Source organism: Heloderma suspectum, chromosome 3 (assembly GCF_057233095.1).
Source record: "Heloderma suspectum isolate Gila_16-S chromosome 3, 16-S_ref, whole genome shotgun sequence".
Lineage (NCBI taxonomy): Eukaryota > Metazoa > Chordata > Lepidosauria > Squamata > Helodermatidae > Heloderma > Heloderma suspectum.
In genome coordinates, this window is record NC_139460.1 from 302,712,874 (window position 1) to 302,728,837 (window position 15,964).

At 44.8% G+C, this 15,964-nt stretch overlaps 1 protein-coding gene across 1 annotated transcript in view; it reads right to left on the reverse strand.

The window, feature by feature from the left end:
- Positions 1 to 15,964, reverse strand: part of SI (sucrase-isomaltase) — a 257,605-nt gene that overhangs the window by 67,936 nt on the left and 173,705 nt on the right. The window contains exons 41-43 of the mRNA XM_084847439.1: positions 8,754 to 8,902; positions 4,904 to 4,988; positions 4,742 to 4,798 (exon numbers count right to left, since the gene is read on the reverse strand). Of these exons, the coding sequence (XP_084703565.1) occupies positions 4,742 to 4,798; positions 4,904 to 4,988; positions 8,754 to 8,902 (291 nt within the window). The remainder of the gene's footprint in view (positions 1 to 4,741; positions 4,799 to 4,903; positions 4,989 to 8,753; positions 8,903 to 15,964) is intronic.

The following is a 15,964-nucleotide window of genomic DNA, read 5'->3' on the forward strand; positions in this document are numbered from 1 at the left end:
ATTTCAATGTGACTGAATGAGAGAAATGAGGCCATTTTTCTCTTGATAAAAAAATGATTAATTTTTAGATAAGTCAGTCCTTTCCAAATCAGCCTTTCATAGGCTATGATGACTGTGTGATGGATAAAGCATATTGGGTTTAGTCAATTAGGGTGCAATCCTATCAGGATGGTCGGCTACCTCCGAACTTGGAGGTGGTCAACTATCCAATGAAGGGCTGGCAGAGCATGGATGGGATCCCCTCCTCCACCCTCCGGCCATTCTGCATCCTGGGGACTTCAGAGGAGGAGAGGGGAAAGCTGCACAGTGCATAGGAAGTGTTATAATAATGCTTTTGTGGTTCCCTCCACTCCCCGCCCTAGGGAATGCTCCCTTTTCGCCCGCTCCATACTCTGTTCATGAGCACAGAGATGGAGAAGAACTGCTCTGCCTATGAGGAGGTGGGGAGGGGGCTGGCAGAATGGTTCCCAGACACTGAAAAATCCTATGGTCATCTAGATACTGTCTAGCAGCCATCAGATTGCTCTCTTAGTCAATATATAACTCTTAGAGAACTCCTAGCATTCTCCAAAGATGCTTATAATTGCTGACCCAATATTGTATCACGCTGAGATAGTTTTTCCAATCACTAATTTTAACCTGCCCTAAGCAGAAAAATGAAATAAATAAATAAATATAATAAAATAAAATAAAATAAATCTTGTGATCTCATATTTCATGGATGATGTTCACTTAAGCATCAATTAATTAATCTATAGTTTCCTTTCAAAAAAAGGCAGATCCTTCAGTGGAAATTTGTCCACAAATATGGCCTATTTCCCTTATTTTGATTGCCGTTTTCTGTAAATCTATTCCTAAGCCTGCCTTGTTCCTCCAAGAAGTTGTATTGCAGAGAGGGACCATAGCTCAATTGCATGCCAAAGATGCCCTCTTCAATCCCTGGCATCTCCAGTTTAAAAAAGGATCAGGTAGCAGGTGATGTAAAGACCTCAACCTGAGACTCTGGGGAACTATTGCTAGTCATAATTGATAATATTGGGCTAAATGGACAAAGTCTTATAAGACAGCATCCTATGCAACCCTGGCTCTCTGATTGAATATATATCCATTTATTTATTTGTTATTTGCATTTATAAGACATCTATAAAAGAAGTTCTCTGGGCATTGTACAATTAAGACATAAAACAAAAAATACAATACAGAGACTAAAAAACACAACAATAAAACCAAAACAATAAAAAATACAGGAGCAAAGAGAAAAGGCAACATGATAAAAATTAAAATACAATGCCAATCTGACAGAATTCAATAAAAAAATAATAATAATGAGGAGCTATAAACAGTCAAGATGTAAAACCAGAGTTAAAGACAACATGTAAGAGGGATTACAACAGCAACAATTTAAAAGGCCTGTGAGAGCAAAAAAGTTTTAACCTGGCAAAGGAAAGAAAACAATGTTGGTGCTAGGTGAATTTCCCTGCAGAGAGCATCCCATCAGAAGACGTCCACCATTGAGAAGGCCCTATCTTTAGTAGCCACCGTCTGAACTTCAGAATGAGGGGGAACTTGGAGTGTGTCCATGTTAACTATACTAGCACACAATCCATGCATGTTTAGACAGAAAAAAAATGCCTACAACTCCCAACATGCCCAGTCAGGCATGCTGGTTGGGGCATGCTGGGAGTTGTAGGCCTTCTTCTGTCTAAACTTTCATAGGATTGCTCCTCTATGCTCATATGGATGGAAAGCAATGCAGAAATGCTTGGATGTTTCCAGAAGAAAGGTAGCCATACACCAGGTATGGGGGAGAAATTCATTCCGCTCGATTTTTAATGTGCATTTACCTAATTTCACACTCTTGAACTGACAGACACACTAAAACTCAGTTATTCTTTGAATTTGCACTTTTATGAATTTTGCACTGGGGTTCTCCAGTCAAAAAGTACATATAAAAATGTGTATATTAGAGGAAAGTGTACACAACAATGCCTATATTTATGAAAATAACATTAAAATGCATTATGTTAAGAAAATTGCTTGCAAAATGTGTGTACATTGGGCAACATTAAATACAAAAATGCACATATTATGAGAAATGTACACAGAAATTTGTATGAACTTTCAAGCAAACTTTTATTTAAAAAAAATAAATCTCAAGACAAACTGAACCTTGCCAAGCATGGGCAGGGGACAAGCGGGGGCAGGGGCTCGGTGATCAAGGCTCAGGGTGCAGGTGGGGGGATTCCACCAGATTCCCAGATGGAATCAGATGCCCGCACCATCCCTATTAAAAAGATACATAACAGGACCACTCAGGACATTGCCCCTTTTTGTCCACAGCATAGATATACCAGTTCTGGGGATGGTAACAGTCACAGTTCTGGGGATGGTAACAGTCAGCACAATATTGTTGGTTACAGGTGAAACCATTCAGGATCTCTAATGGTGGAAACTCTAGTCACTGGATTTTATCCAATGGTGGCTGGCTTTTCCTAGTAGAAAGTGCTTCCTGCAAGTTAGAACACTAATCTCTCCCATCTAATTAAGCTCCCTACTTCCCTCTGAAAAGCTGCTTCTGAGATTTGGATGCCCCTCTGGAACATAATAGAAGACAGCACAAAGGGCTGTGATGGGTGGAGGGATTGGCCAAAACCAGGTTCCCTGATTCACATAAGCAGAATCACTTCCTGCTAATGCAAAGCCACCACTGGTACAACCCATAGAATCTTGCTTGCCTACACAATTACCAAAGTGTTATACCTGTTTTCACATTACCAAATTATACCCCTTTTCACAATTCACAGACAATTTCGACAATTTCTGAAGGATCACCTGCTCCCATATGTGCCTGCCCAGACCCTAAGATCATCTTCAGGGGTCCTTCTCCATGAGCCCCTGCCAAAGGAAGTGAGGTGGATGGCTACCAGGAAGAGGGCCTTTTCTGCTGTGGCACCCTGGCTGTGGAATGAGCTCCCTAGAGAGGTTTGTCTGATGCCTATATAGGGATGTACGAAAGTGACTTACCTTTCCGTTGATTATGTTGATGGTGGGGGCAAGGCATTCCATCCCTCCCCCCGGAATCCTGGCTGGGGGGGGAGGCGCTCCGAAACTCCCCCCCGGAATCCTGGCTGGCTGGCTGTGCTCTGCAGCGATTCTGCGGAGCCGCCAGCCAGCTCCGCCAGCAGCTGGACATCCAGCTGCTGGCTAGCAGGGACACAAACGGCGGCGGCTACTAGCAGGGACGCAAACAGCGGCGGCTGTAGCCGCCGCCGTTTACGTCCCTGCAGTCAGCTGTGATAGGCTACGTAAATGTTTATGTAGCCTATCACGGCTGATTAAAAAAACAAAAATGCGCGTACGCAAATGGCGGCGGCCATGGCTGCCGCCATTTTCATTCTTTATTTTGGCACGTCTTAGTCTACATAAACATTTACGTAGACTAAGACGGCGAAAATAAGGGGAACGCAAATAGCGTAGCGTCTACGCTATTTGCGTTCCCCTTATTTTTGCCGTTTTAGTCTATGTAAATGTTTACGTAGACTAAGATGTGCCAAAATAAGGAACGCAAATGGCGGCGGCCATGGCCGCCGCCATTTGCGTATGTGCGTTTGTTTTTTTTGTTTTCTAAAGTCAGCCGTGATAGGCTACGTAAAGATTTACGTAGCCTATCATGATGTTTTTTTTAAAATCTAGCTGTGATAGGCTACGTAAAGATTTATGTAGCCTATCATTTTTTTTTTTTAACCTGGAAACGGCGGTGGTGGCAGCCGGTCGGAAGACCGGCCGCCGCAGCTGCCGCCGCACCACCACCAGGAAGATCCGCCCAAGGTAAGTCTCGTCTTTATGTAGCCTATCTTTACGTAGCCTATCACGGCTAGATTTAAAAAAAACACCATGATAGGCTACGTAAATCTTTACGTAGCCTATCACGGCTGACTTTATCTATGCTATTTGCGTTCCCCTTATTTTTGCTGTCTTAGTCTACGTAAATATTTACGTAGACTAAGACGTGCCAAAATAAGGAACGCAAATGGCGGCGGCCATGGCCGCCGCCATTTGCGTACGCGCGTTTGTTTTTTTTGTTTTTTTAAGTCAGCCGTGATAGGCTACATAAAATTTACGTAGCCTATCATGGTGTTTTTTTAAAAATCTAGCCGTGATAGGCTATGTAAAGATTTATGTAGCCTATCACTTTTTCTTTTTTTAACCTGGAAATGGCGGCGGTGGCAGCCGGTCGGAAGACCGGCCGCCGCCGCCGCCACCGCGCCGCAGCCAAGAAGATCCACCAAGGTAAGTCTCATCCTGGGGGGGTGGCGGGGGGTGGCGGGCCATTCTGCCACCGATTTTGGGGGGCCGAATGCGCTGGCATCCGGCCTCTCCGAGATCCGTGGCTGAACTTTCGTACATCCCTAATATTGTACTCCTTTCAGCGCCAGGTGAAGACCTTTTTTATTTTCCCAGTACTTTAGCATTCTAGCTTCCTAGTCTTTTAACTCTGTTGTTTTAAATCTATGTTTTAAATCTCCACATTGCTGCTAGTTTTTATTCTGGTTGTACTATAATATTGTAGTTTTAAGCTTTCATATTTTGCATTGTTTTATGCTGCACTTTTTGGTTTTAATTCTTGTGAACCGCCCAAAGAGCTTCAGCTATTGGGCAGTACATAAATAAATAAATAAATAAATAAGATGACCATTCTTAGTAGAATGAACCAATAGATATATAGAGAGATTTTACTCACTGTGTAATAATCATACCAGCAGGCATCAGGAAAATAAGCTGACACTGCTGTAACATTCTGAAATTTGAATGCATATGTTAATGTTAGAGAAAATGGGATTCTAGATTTAAATAATTTTTTAAAATGTCCCTACACATATTTACGTATTATTTCTGAACTTACAGGTTGTAGTGCAGGGCTAATGAGCAATGCAGGTCCCCAGAGAAACTGTTCGTAAATCACCCATGTGTTTTTATCATCCGTAAATCTGAAAGCAACATAATAAATTATTATCTAGTGTGATAATATGACTGAATATACTTGTAGAGTATCTTCCCTTGTTTAAAATAAAATAATATGAGCTCATGCCAGAAATACAAAGGTTTATTTATTTATTTCATTTCTATACTGCCCAATAGCCGAAGCTCTCTGGGTGGTTCACAAAAATTAAAACGAAAAAGCACACAGTAAAACAATATAACATATAAAAACATTAAAACCACAATATAACAATACAACCATAATAAAAACAGAGTAAAACCTAGCAGCAACGTCGAGATTTAAAATACAGATTTAAAACAGCAAAGCTAAAAATCTAGAAAGCTAAAATGCTAAAATGCCTGGGAAAATAAGATGTTAACTATTTCAAAATATAGTTTTGGCTTTGGAAGCACTGAGAAGAGTGTTCCAAATGTTGAAGAAATTGCCAGTACCCAGTTCTATAGTTCTAACCTATGACTGGCAGGGGGGCGGGGGGCAAATTTTCCACTCATGGGAACAGAGCCCCTTAGGGCACAATCGTATGCATGTGTAGACAGAGAAAAGGCCTACAACCAGCAAGGCTGGCTGGGGAATGCGGGGAGTTGTAGGCCTTTTATTTGTCTACACATGCATACAATTGTGCCCTTAAAATGTCTACATAGTTGTTACATATGGTAGGCAGCCACATGAGTGAAGAAATGTTATGAACCCAAACTCAATACCAGCTACAGGATTTGGGGGGCCTTGGAAAAGCACCCTTCTGTCCATTAGTGAGTCTATCTTTTTTCACCACTACTATAACCAAGTGGCGCTGCTCCTCTTGCTCTTCCTCACCATTGCTATCATCTGCTTGCTTGCCAGGCAGAGGACCACTGAGCAAGCAGGCAGTGGCATCTACTGTTCCTCCTGCCCCCCCCCATTGTCTTGGTCAGCATGAGAGGCAGGTGAACAAGCAGGTTGCAATGATGAAAAAGAGGGGGCCTGGTCAGTGGTTCACCTGCTGGAATATGGCCCTCGGCAAGTGCCCAACCATGCCAACCCTTGATGCTGGCCTGGCTGGCACCAGTTCTTATTCAAAAGTCTTGAAAAGCAGTTATAAGATCCTATCTTCAGAGAATTTATACATTATTGTATTTGTATTTATTACATTTTATTACGCCCATTTTCCAAGGAGCTATGGCCAGCTTTATCACTCTTTCCCCACCATTTTATCCTCACAATAATCCTGTGAGGTCCATCTTGATAACCACTGAGTCCAATGGAGGCTGGTGGCTCTGATTTCAGCAATTTCCTATTTGGGGACAGGGTTCAGCACTATGGATAGCTCCTTTAGAGTTCTGGCTGGTTCTGACTAAAACCCAGAATGGATTCACAGGCCCACCGAAATTGGAGCTACCAGGCTCCCCTGAGTGAGTCCATCTTAGTAACCACTGCAGCACGCTAATTCATGTGATGATAATAAATGAATGTTTATCGTTTTATTATCAAGATGTTTTATCGAGATGTTTATCGAGTTGAAGAACTCATGCATTGAAAAAGTGCTGCATGGGACACAACTCCCCAGATCCAACTCCAGGGACTGTGCATGTATAGCCATGTTAGAAACTAGTGGCACTCTAGTTAATGGCACATGCACTGCTAGGTAGAAACTAGCACAGCACTCATTGGATGCTCTGCTGAGAATGTGGGAAGTATCCATTAGGTTGCCCCTTTCCAGAGAAATTAGTCAGTATAAGGAATAACCCATTTCATGATAACCTTCCCTCTATTGAGGCAGGAAGTAACATGTGACTGTGACACATGGAAATAGTTGAAAGGGCTACAGTTTTGCAGCCCCTACTGCTGCATGCAAGGGATGGAAGCCTTGATATTGAACGCACACCTTGTGACTGACATTACACGGTTGTACTTACAAACCAGGGGCTCAAAATACGGCTGTGCAGGGATCCCCCAATCTGACTCGGAAGCTGCTTTGTGGCTTCCGAGGCAGTCCTGATCTGGCTCGGGCAGATTCGTGGGGGCCCCAACCCACCTCGGCCCCAAACCCAAAGTAGGTTCAGGTCCCCCTCATGCCCCCACGCAACCCTCAGCTCCTTACCTGGGCTGCCTCTTCCTCTGCTGCCATCGCCATCACCTTCTCCATTGCACCATGCCACCATCTTCTCCATTGCGCTGCCACCGCTACTTTCTTTGCTGCCACCGCCGCTGTCTTCACTGCCTCCCGCTGCCATCTCCTGAGGCCTGAACACGCAGTGACTCGTCTTCTTGCAGGGAGTCGCCATTTTAAAAATGGCAACTTCCTGGAATTTCCAGGAGGTTGCCATGTTGAAAATGGCGACTCCCTGCAAGAAGATGAATCACCACACATCCAGGCCTGAGGAGATGGAGGTAGCAGCGGCGGCAGTGGTGGGCGGCAGTGAAGACAACAGCAGCAGCGGCGGCGGGCATTGGCAATGACAGTGATGGTGAAGATGGCATGGCAGTGGCAGCAGCGGTGCAGTGGCGCGGCGGCAGGGAAGGCGGAGGCGGAGAAGGGAAAAAAGGCGGCGATGTCACAGCAGTAAGGAGAAGGTGGCAGTGGTGGTGGCAGCAGGGAAGGTGGCTCAGGTAAGGACCTGGAGACACCGGGGGTGGGGCTGGGCTGGGCTGGGGGCCGAAGCTCTGAAGCACACCAAACACTTCAGTGAGCCCCTGACCTGCTCCAGCCCGCTTCGTGCCCCCTCCGCTTCACCTCGGAGGGGCACAAAGTGGCCTGAAGCAGCCTGCTTCAACTCGGGGTTCAGGCCTCAGGCTGAAGTGGTGCACAGCCCTAGTTCAAAAGCTCAGGCCTAAGGCCCAAATCCAGCCCTCCAGAGATCCTAACCTGATGTTACAGGTTTACCCAGATTACCACACCCCTCCGCCTAGTTCTCAACCCCTTTCCTCTGACCAATAATCTGAATGATCACCTCCTCCCACATGTGCCTGCCTGGACCCTAAGATCATGCTTAGCAGTTCTCCTCTGTGAGTCCCTGCCAAAGGAAGTGAGGCGGTGGCTACTAGGGCCTTTTCTGCTGTGGCACCCTAGCTGTGGAATGAGCTTCCTAGACAGGTTCACCTGGCACCTATGTTGTACACTGTCTGGCGCCAGGTGAAGATCTTTGTATTCTCTCAGTATTTTAGCATTTTAGCTTCCTAGGCTTTTAGCTTTGGTGTTTTAAATCTGTATTTTAAACCTCTGCATTGCTGGTAGGTTTTATTCTGGTTGTACTGTTATATTGTGGTTTTAAGCTTTTGTATTTTATATTGTTTTATGCTGTGCTTTGTGGTTTTAATTTTTGTCAACCACCTAGAGAGCTTCAGTTATTGTGTGGTATAGAAATAAATAAATAAATAAATAAATAAATAAATATTTTTTTTGGGGGGGGGTTTCCCAGCTTTTGTGCCGTTTTCCCCATTCTGAAAGGTTGCAATGCTTCTCCTAAGGATTATTTACTTGCAGCAAGAGCTTTAAGCTAAAATGTGGTGGTAGTTTTGCTGTTCTGGCCCCCACCCTTTTTACCTTTGGCTCCACCCACCAGAATGTGGCCCCCAAGGTCTTCTCTGAGATTGTATTTAGACCTGACACTGAAAGAGGTTCAACACCCCTTCTGTAAACTTATCTTTAGTCTTGTTTTCAATTTTTAAAGAGTAAATTTTTTATCAGTGGGCAAGCAGGACTGTTCTGAGATACGAGAAGAGAATCTAATGAGCTTCTATTTCAAATGAACCTGATAGCATATTTAATACTTACTCATGGAGTAAAGGGCGCACAACTGTACTACCATGGACATGGGCCTCATACATCAGTGTGTAGAGATAGGGGAGCAAAGTGTATCTGGTGTTGAGCACATTCCTGGACAGGTCTTCAAATTTCTTATCAAAGGATACAGGATCTTGCCGCTAAACAAAGACAAATCAATATCACTGTTAGACCTTCACAAATTCTCCCTACTATTTTGTATAGCTTGCTTCAATCTTGCTGCAAACCCACTATTCAGTAGGAAGACATTTTTATAAAATATACTGGTATCTTCCTGTTCTCTGAATTCTTTTAACTCTAATTTAGGCATCCATAAGCTGAGGATACTCAAACTATAGAGGCCAGTACCATGATATCCTAAGCTTGTAAGCACAGGAGTGTTTCAGTCGATGCATGAATATTACTCGATTGCTGTGCATTTACTGTACATTTGACTAATTGAAGCTGAATTCATGGACTGATCTGCACTGATAAGCACTGCATGTGTTAGATCTGTGATGGCTCATTCACACAGGCAAATCAGCGCTTGATGTTGCAGTTATGAATGGATGAATATGCATGTCTGATCTAGATTCTGCTGCGATGGTAGGGAACCTTAGGCCAAATCCATTCTCCATCTTCACAGGTTTTCTTTGAAAGCCTTCATGATGCTCATTCATTTGGCTCCATTCTGCTTTTTTTTCATCCCCATCATAATAGGTTATGTTATTCATGTCTGAACTTTTTAAAACAGTGTTGGACCAACTAATCTCCCACACACTTTCATGGGGCACTTTAGCCCCTGTGAATGGAGGAGGAGGAAGAGGAGGAAGAGGAATGGGGGCAACCATCTTTATTTCCTCCAAAAATGTCCCTAGGAGTGCTGGTATGTCATGGCATAGTGTTATCCCCATTGGGTCATTATGTTCCAAATTAGAAAGGAGCAGTAACAGGTTGCCAAGGACCACTCCACTAGCACTGCCTGACGTAGCAGCAAAATATTTTCTGTGAAAAAAGGAGAAACCTCTACTGTCTCATCTTTAATAGTACTCCATCCCCACCCCAACCACAACACACACACACACACACGCACACACGCACACACACACCCTTAAAATTCACCAACCCCCTGGAAGATTATTCCAGTCTTCGGGGGCCATTTTTGCTTCATCCCATTCTGCAAAACTGTTGACAAATCCTGGGCCAAATACTTGGGCCCAGGAACGAATGGCAAAGCTTGATCAAACTGGTCTTCTGAAAGAAGGAAATCCAAACAGGAAATGAGAAATATGTCATGCTTTCTGTTCCCAAGGAGCGTTCACATTTGAGGTAGTTTCACAAAGTGTGTGTGTATGCGTGTGTGTGAGGGAGAGAGAGAAAGAGAGAGACAGAGACAGAGACAGAGAGAAAGAGAAAGAATGAATTTCCCAGCCTGGGCTACAGCATGTGTGACGCATTCCATTGTATTAGCCTTCTTCCCTGCGGGTACCACTCGGAACTTTTAAAAAGGAAAAAGTAGTGCTAATGAGTGATGTCAGGCAACCCTTTCAATCTTTATTAAATGAAAGGAACAATAGCTTGGCAAATTGGGTAAGACTGGAAGCAACACGATAACCCTGAATCTGCATTTTTAAAGGTTTAGAAAGACCTATTGAAAGGTGTGCTGCTGCAAGATAAAGCACTGCATTTATTTTTAAGGTAACTCTAATCCTTTCGAAATATGCCATTAAAATAGATCTTACCTTGCTACTCCAGAAGCTTTAATAAGTATGTAGGTGCTGCTTTCTATTTAATATTTTCCCCCGCTCACAGCATTAACCCATTTTCTACAATACATCTCTAACATAGCTCTGTTCTCTGCTTTGGTGCTCTGCTTTTCCTTTAAATATTCAAGAAACATGGTAGATGCCAAATCACAGCAACTTTGCATACTCATTGATGAAACTTATCTCCAAGCTACTTTCTGTTTTGCAGTTCCTTATATTTACAAATGAAACTTAGCACTATATTCCTAGCATAGATGAGCTTGTTATTCAGAGAAGCTTCCAAGTACTTTGGCAATGTAAAGCAGAGGGATAGCATTTAGCACCGTTTTACTCACTATATACAAAATCGGGCTATGAATCGCCAATATACACAAAATTACAGGTGTTTGCTTGTCTATGTCAATAATGGATCATCCTTTCCTTTCTCAATCAACACCACAATAGACACAGCTTCAGGCTAATACAACTTTATTTTGCTAGAGCCTAGTCTCACTAAAAATGCAGATGCAAGGAAACTCTCAGACTGCCTCAGACCCTAAAAACTAATCAATAGTTGCTAAGCAGAGGAGAGGAACCATGGGCAAAGAAGTTGCCGTCAGTTTGGGTGTGAACCCTATGGCCCAGCCAGGTTTGTAGTGATGCCCTTCCCTTAGGGTGGCTCCCTCCAATGTTGGCATCCAAGAGTGGCTATCCAGGCAGAGCATCTCAGCCCTGTCCCTAACTTTTCCTAGGGACGTACAAAAGTTCCGCCATGGATCTCAGGGAGGCTGAATGCCAGCGCATTCGGCCCCCCGAAATCGGTGGCGGAATGGCCCGCCACCCCCCCGCCACCCCCCGGGATGGGACTTACCTTGGGCGGATCTTCCTGGCAGCGGCGGCTGCAGCGGCGGCTGTGCCGGCCAGTCTTCCGACCGGCTGCCGCCACTGCCATTTCCAGTTAAAAAAACAACAACACCATGATAGGCTACATAAATCTTTACATAGCCTATCACAGCTGACTTAAAAAAACAAAAACAAAAACAAAAAACGCGCATACGCAAATGGCGGCGGCCATGGCGGGTGTTTTTTTTTTAAATCAGCCGTGATAGGCTACGTAAACACTTACGTAGCCTATCATGGCTGACTGCAGGGAGGCAAACGGCGGTGGCTACGGCCGCCGCCATTTGCGTCCCTGCTAGCCAGTGGCTGGATGTCCGGCTGCTGGCGGAGCCGGTCAGCGGCTCCGCAGAATCCCTTCGGAGCGGAGCTGGCCGGCCAGGATTCCGGGGGGGAGGAACGGAGCGCCTCCCCCCCGGCCAGGATTCCGGGGGGAGGGACGGAACACCTCCCTGCCAGCATCAACATAATCCGTGGAAAGGTAAGTCACTTTCGTACATCCCTAACTTTTCCCATGTAGCTTTGCGACACGCTCTAGCATCTCTCAAGTCACACCCCTCTTCCTCCTCCACCTTGGAAACTTGAATTTCCACAGTGGAGGGAGGGGGCAGAGACTCAGCCTCTGCCATCTGTGTGTCAAGGCCATTGGTGGAAACCCTCACAGCATCTAGGTGCTCTAAGGAGGGTAACTCCCTCATGCTTTGATCTAACAGTTCTAACTCTGACTCAGAATTGGAGCTGTCAGACATCTGAAAAGGCTGGGACTCATCCCTGACAGCCTGTAATCTTGCGTATATCGGCCTTTCACGGCCCCATTTTGCATATACGCAAATGTGAGCATTTTTGTGAATATGAATATTTCTGTATACGCACATGTACTCATTTTTGCAAATGCACATATTCGCGTAAATGCAAAATGGGGCTCAGAATAGCTCATATAAGCAAGATTACAGGCATTTCTTTGCCTGCAATCTTGCATATATGGGCCATTCATGGCCCCATTTTGCATATACACGAATGTACGCATTCGTGAAAATGTGCACATTTGCATACACGCAAATATGTGCATTGCAAAAAAGTGCATATTTGTAGGGATGTACGATACTCTTACCTTTGCTCTGTCCTTCCCCGTGGAATTCTCGACACGGGAGGGAGGCGATCCAGTCCTCCCCCCCAGAATTCTCAATGGCCGGCTCCGGTCTGCAGCTAGGCTGTGGAGCAGCCGGCCAGGGCTGTCCGCAGCCGGATATCCAGCCGCGGATGGCCTGGTGTGGACACAAATGGCGGCTGCCATAGTGGCCGCCATTTGCATCCAGCTAGACAGCCATTATAGGCTACGTAAGAATTTACGTAGCCTATCAAGGCTAACATAAAAAAAACCCAAAACACGCAGCGTATGCAAATGGCAGCGGCTACAGCAGCCACCATTTGCATTCCCTATTTTTCACCGACATATCTTACATAAATATTTGTTGTTGTTATTCAGTCGTTCAGTCGTGTCCAACTCTTTGTGACCCCATGGACCATAGCACGCCAGGCCTTCCTGTCCTGCGCTCTCTCCCGGAGCATGCTCAAGTTCATATTCATTGCATCCGTGATGCTATCTAGCCATCTCATCCTCTGCCGTCCCCTTCTCCTTTTGCCTTCAGTCTTTCCCAGCATCAGGGTCTTTTCCAGGGAGTTTTCTCTTCGCATTAGGTGGCCAAAATATTGGAGCTTCAGCTTCATTATCTGTCCTTCCAATGAGCAGTCAGGGTTGATTTCCTTTAGGATGGACTAATTTGACCTCCTTGCAGTCCAGGGGACTCGTAAGAGTCTTCTCCAGCACCACAGTTCGAAAGCATCAATTCTTCGGCGCTCAGCCTTCCTTATAGTCCAGCTCTCACAGCCATACATTACTACTGGGAAAACCATAGCTTTGATTAGACGGACCTTTGTCGGCAAGGTGATGTCTCTGCTTCTTACTCTGCTGTCTAGGTTTGCCATAGCTTTCCTCCCAAGGAGCAAGCGTCTTTTAATTTCATGGCTACAGTCACCGTCTGCGGTGATCTTGGAGCCCAAGAAAGTAAAATCTGTCACTGCTTCCATTTCTTCCCCTTCTATATGCCAGGAAGTGATAGGGCCAGATGCCATGATCTTAGTTTTTTTAATGTTGAGTTTCAAACCCGCTTTTGCACTCTCCTCTTTCACCCTCAACAAGAGGCTCTTTAGATCTTCTTCGCTTTCTGCCATTAGGGTGGTATCGTCTGCATATCGGAGGTTGTTGATAATTCTCCCGGCAATCTTAATTCCGACCTCTGATTCATCCAACCCGGCGTTTCTCATGATGTACTCTGCATATAAGTTAAATAAGCAGGGTGACAATATGCAGCCTTGTCGTACTCCTTTCCCAATTTTGAACCACCCGGTTGTTCCATGTCCGGTTCTTACTGTTGCTTCTTGACCCTCGTACAGGTTTCTCAGGAGACAGGTAAGGTGGTCTGGTACTCCCATCACTTTAAGAATTTGCCACAGTTTGTTGTGGTCCACACAATCAAAGGCTTTAGCGTAGTCAATGAAGCAGAAATAGACATTTTTCTGGAATTCTCTTGCTTTCTCCATGATGCAGCGAATGTTGGCGATTTGATCTCTAGTTCCTCTGCCTCTTCGAAACCCAGCTTGTACTTCCGGTAGTTCTCGGTTCGCATACTGCTGAAGCCTAGCTTGTAGGATTTTGAGCATCACCTTGCTGGCATGTGAAATGAGCGCAATTGTGCGGTAGTTTGAACACTCTTTGGCGTTGCCCTTCTTTGGAATTGGAATGTAAACTGACCTTTTCCAGTCTTGTGGCCACTGTTGAGTGTTCCAGATCTGTTGGCATATTGAATGCAGCACTTTAACAGCATCATCTTTTAGGATTTTAAATAGCTCGGCTGGAATACTGTCATCTCCGCTAGCTTTGTTGTTACAAATGCTTCCTAAGGCCCACTTGACTTCACTCTCGAGGATGTCCGGCTCAAGTTCAGTGACCGCACTATCATGGCTATCAGGGACATTCAGATCTTTCCTGTATAGTTCTTCTGTGTATTCTTGCCACCTCTTCTTAATCTCATCTGCTTCTGTTAGGTCCCTGCCTTCTTTGTCCTTTATCATGCCCGTCTTGGCACAAAACGTTCCCTTGAGATCTCCAATTTTCTTGAAGAGATCTCTAGTCTTTCCCATTCTGTTGTTTTCCTCGATTTCTTTGCATTGTTCATTTAAGAAGGCCTTCTTGTCTCTCCTTGCTATTCTCTGGAACTCTGCATTCAGTTGGGTATATCTTCCCCTTTCTCCCTTGCTTTTCGCTTCCCTTCTTTCATGAGCTACTTGTAAAGCCTCCTCAGACAGCCACTTTGCTTTCTTGCATTTCTTTTTCTTTGGGATGGATTTCGTTGCTGCCTCCTGAACAATGTTACGGACCTCCGTCCATAGTTCCTCAGGCACTCTGTCTATCAGGTCTAATCCCTGAAATCTATTCCTCACCTCCACTGTATATTCATCAGGGATATGATTTAGGTCATACCTGAATGGTTTAGTGGTTTTCCCCACGTTCTTCAATTTAAGCCGAAATTTTGCAAGAAGCAGCTCATGATCTGCGCCACAGTCAGCTCCAGGTCTTGTTTTTACTGACTGTATGGAGCTTCTCCATCTTTGGCTGCAAAGGACATAATCAATCTGATTTCGATATTGACCATCTGGTGACGTCCATCTGTAGAGTTGCCTCTTGTGCTGTTGGAAAAGAGTGTTTGCTATGATCAGCATGTTCTCTTGGCAAAACTCTATTAGCTTTTGTCCTGCTTCATTTTGTACACCAAGGCCATGCCTGCCTGTTATCCCGGTGATTTCTTGACTTCCTACTTTAGCATTCCAATCCCCTATGATGAAGAGGACATCTTTTTTTGGTGTTAGTTCTAGAAGGTGTTGGAGGTCTTCATAGAACCGATCAACCTCAGCTTCTTCGGCCTCAGTGGTTGGGGCATAGACTTGAATTACTGTGATGTTGAATGGTTTGCCTTGGATTCGTACTGAGATCATTCTATCATTTTTAAGATTGTACCCCAGTACTGCTTTTCCCACCCTTTTGTTGACTATGAGTGCTATTCCATTTCTTCTAAGGGATTCTTGCCCACAATAGTAGATATGATGGTCACCTGAATTAAATTCGCCCATGCCTGTCCATTTGAGTTCGCTGATTTCCAAGATGTCGATGTTCAATCTTGCCATCTCATGTTTGACCACCTCCAGCTTACCTTGATTCATTGATCTGACATTCCAGGTTCCTAAACAATATTGTTCTTTACAGCATCGGATTTTCTTTTCACCGCCAGACACATCCACAGCTGAGTGTCCTTTCGGCTTTGGCCCAGCCGCTTCACTCTTTCTGGCGCTACTTGGAAATACCCTCTGCTCTTCCCCAGTAGCATTTTGGACACCTTCTGACCTGAGGGGCTCATCTTCCGGCGTCATATCTTTTAGCCTTGTGATACGTTCCATGGGGTTTTCTTGGCAAGAATACTGGAGTGGGTTGCCATTTCCTTCTCCAGTGGACCACATTTTGTCAGA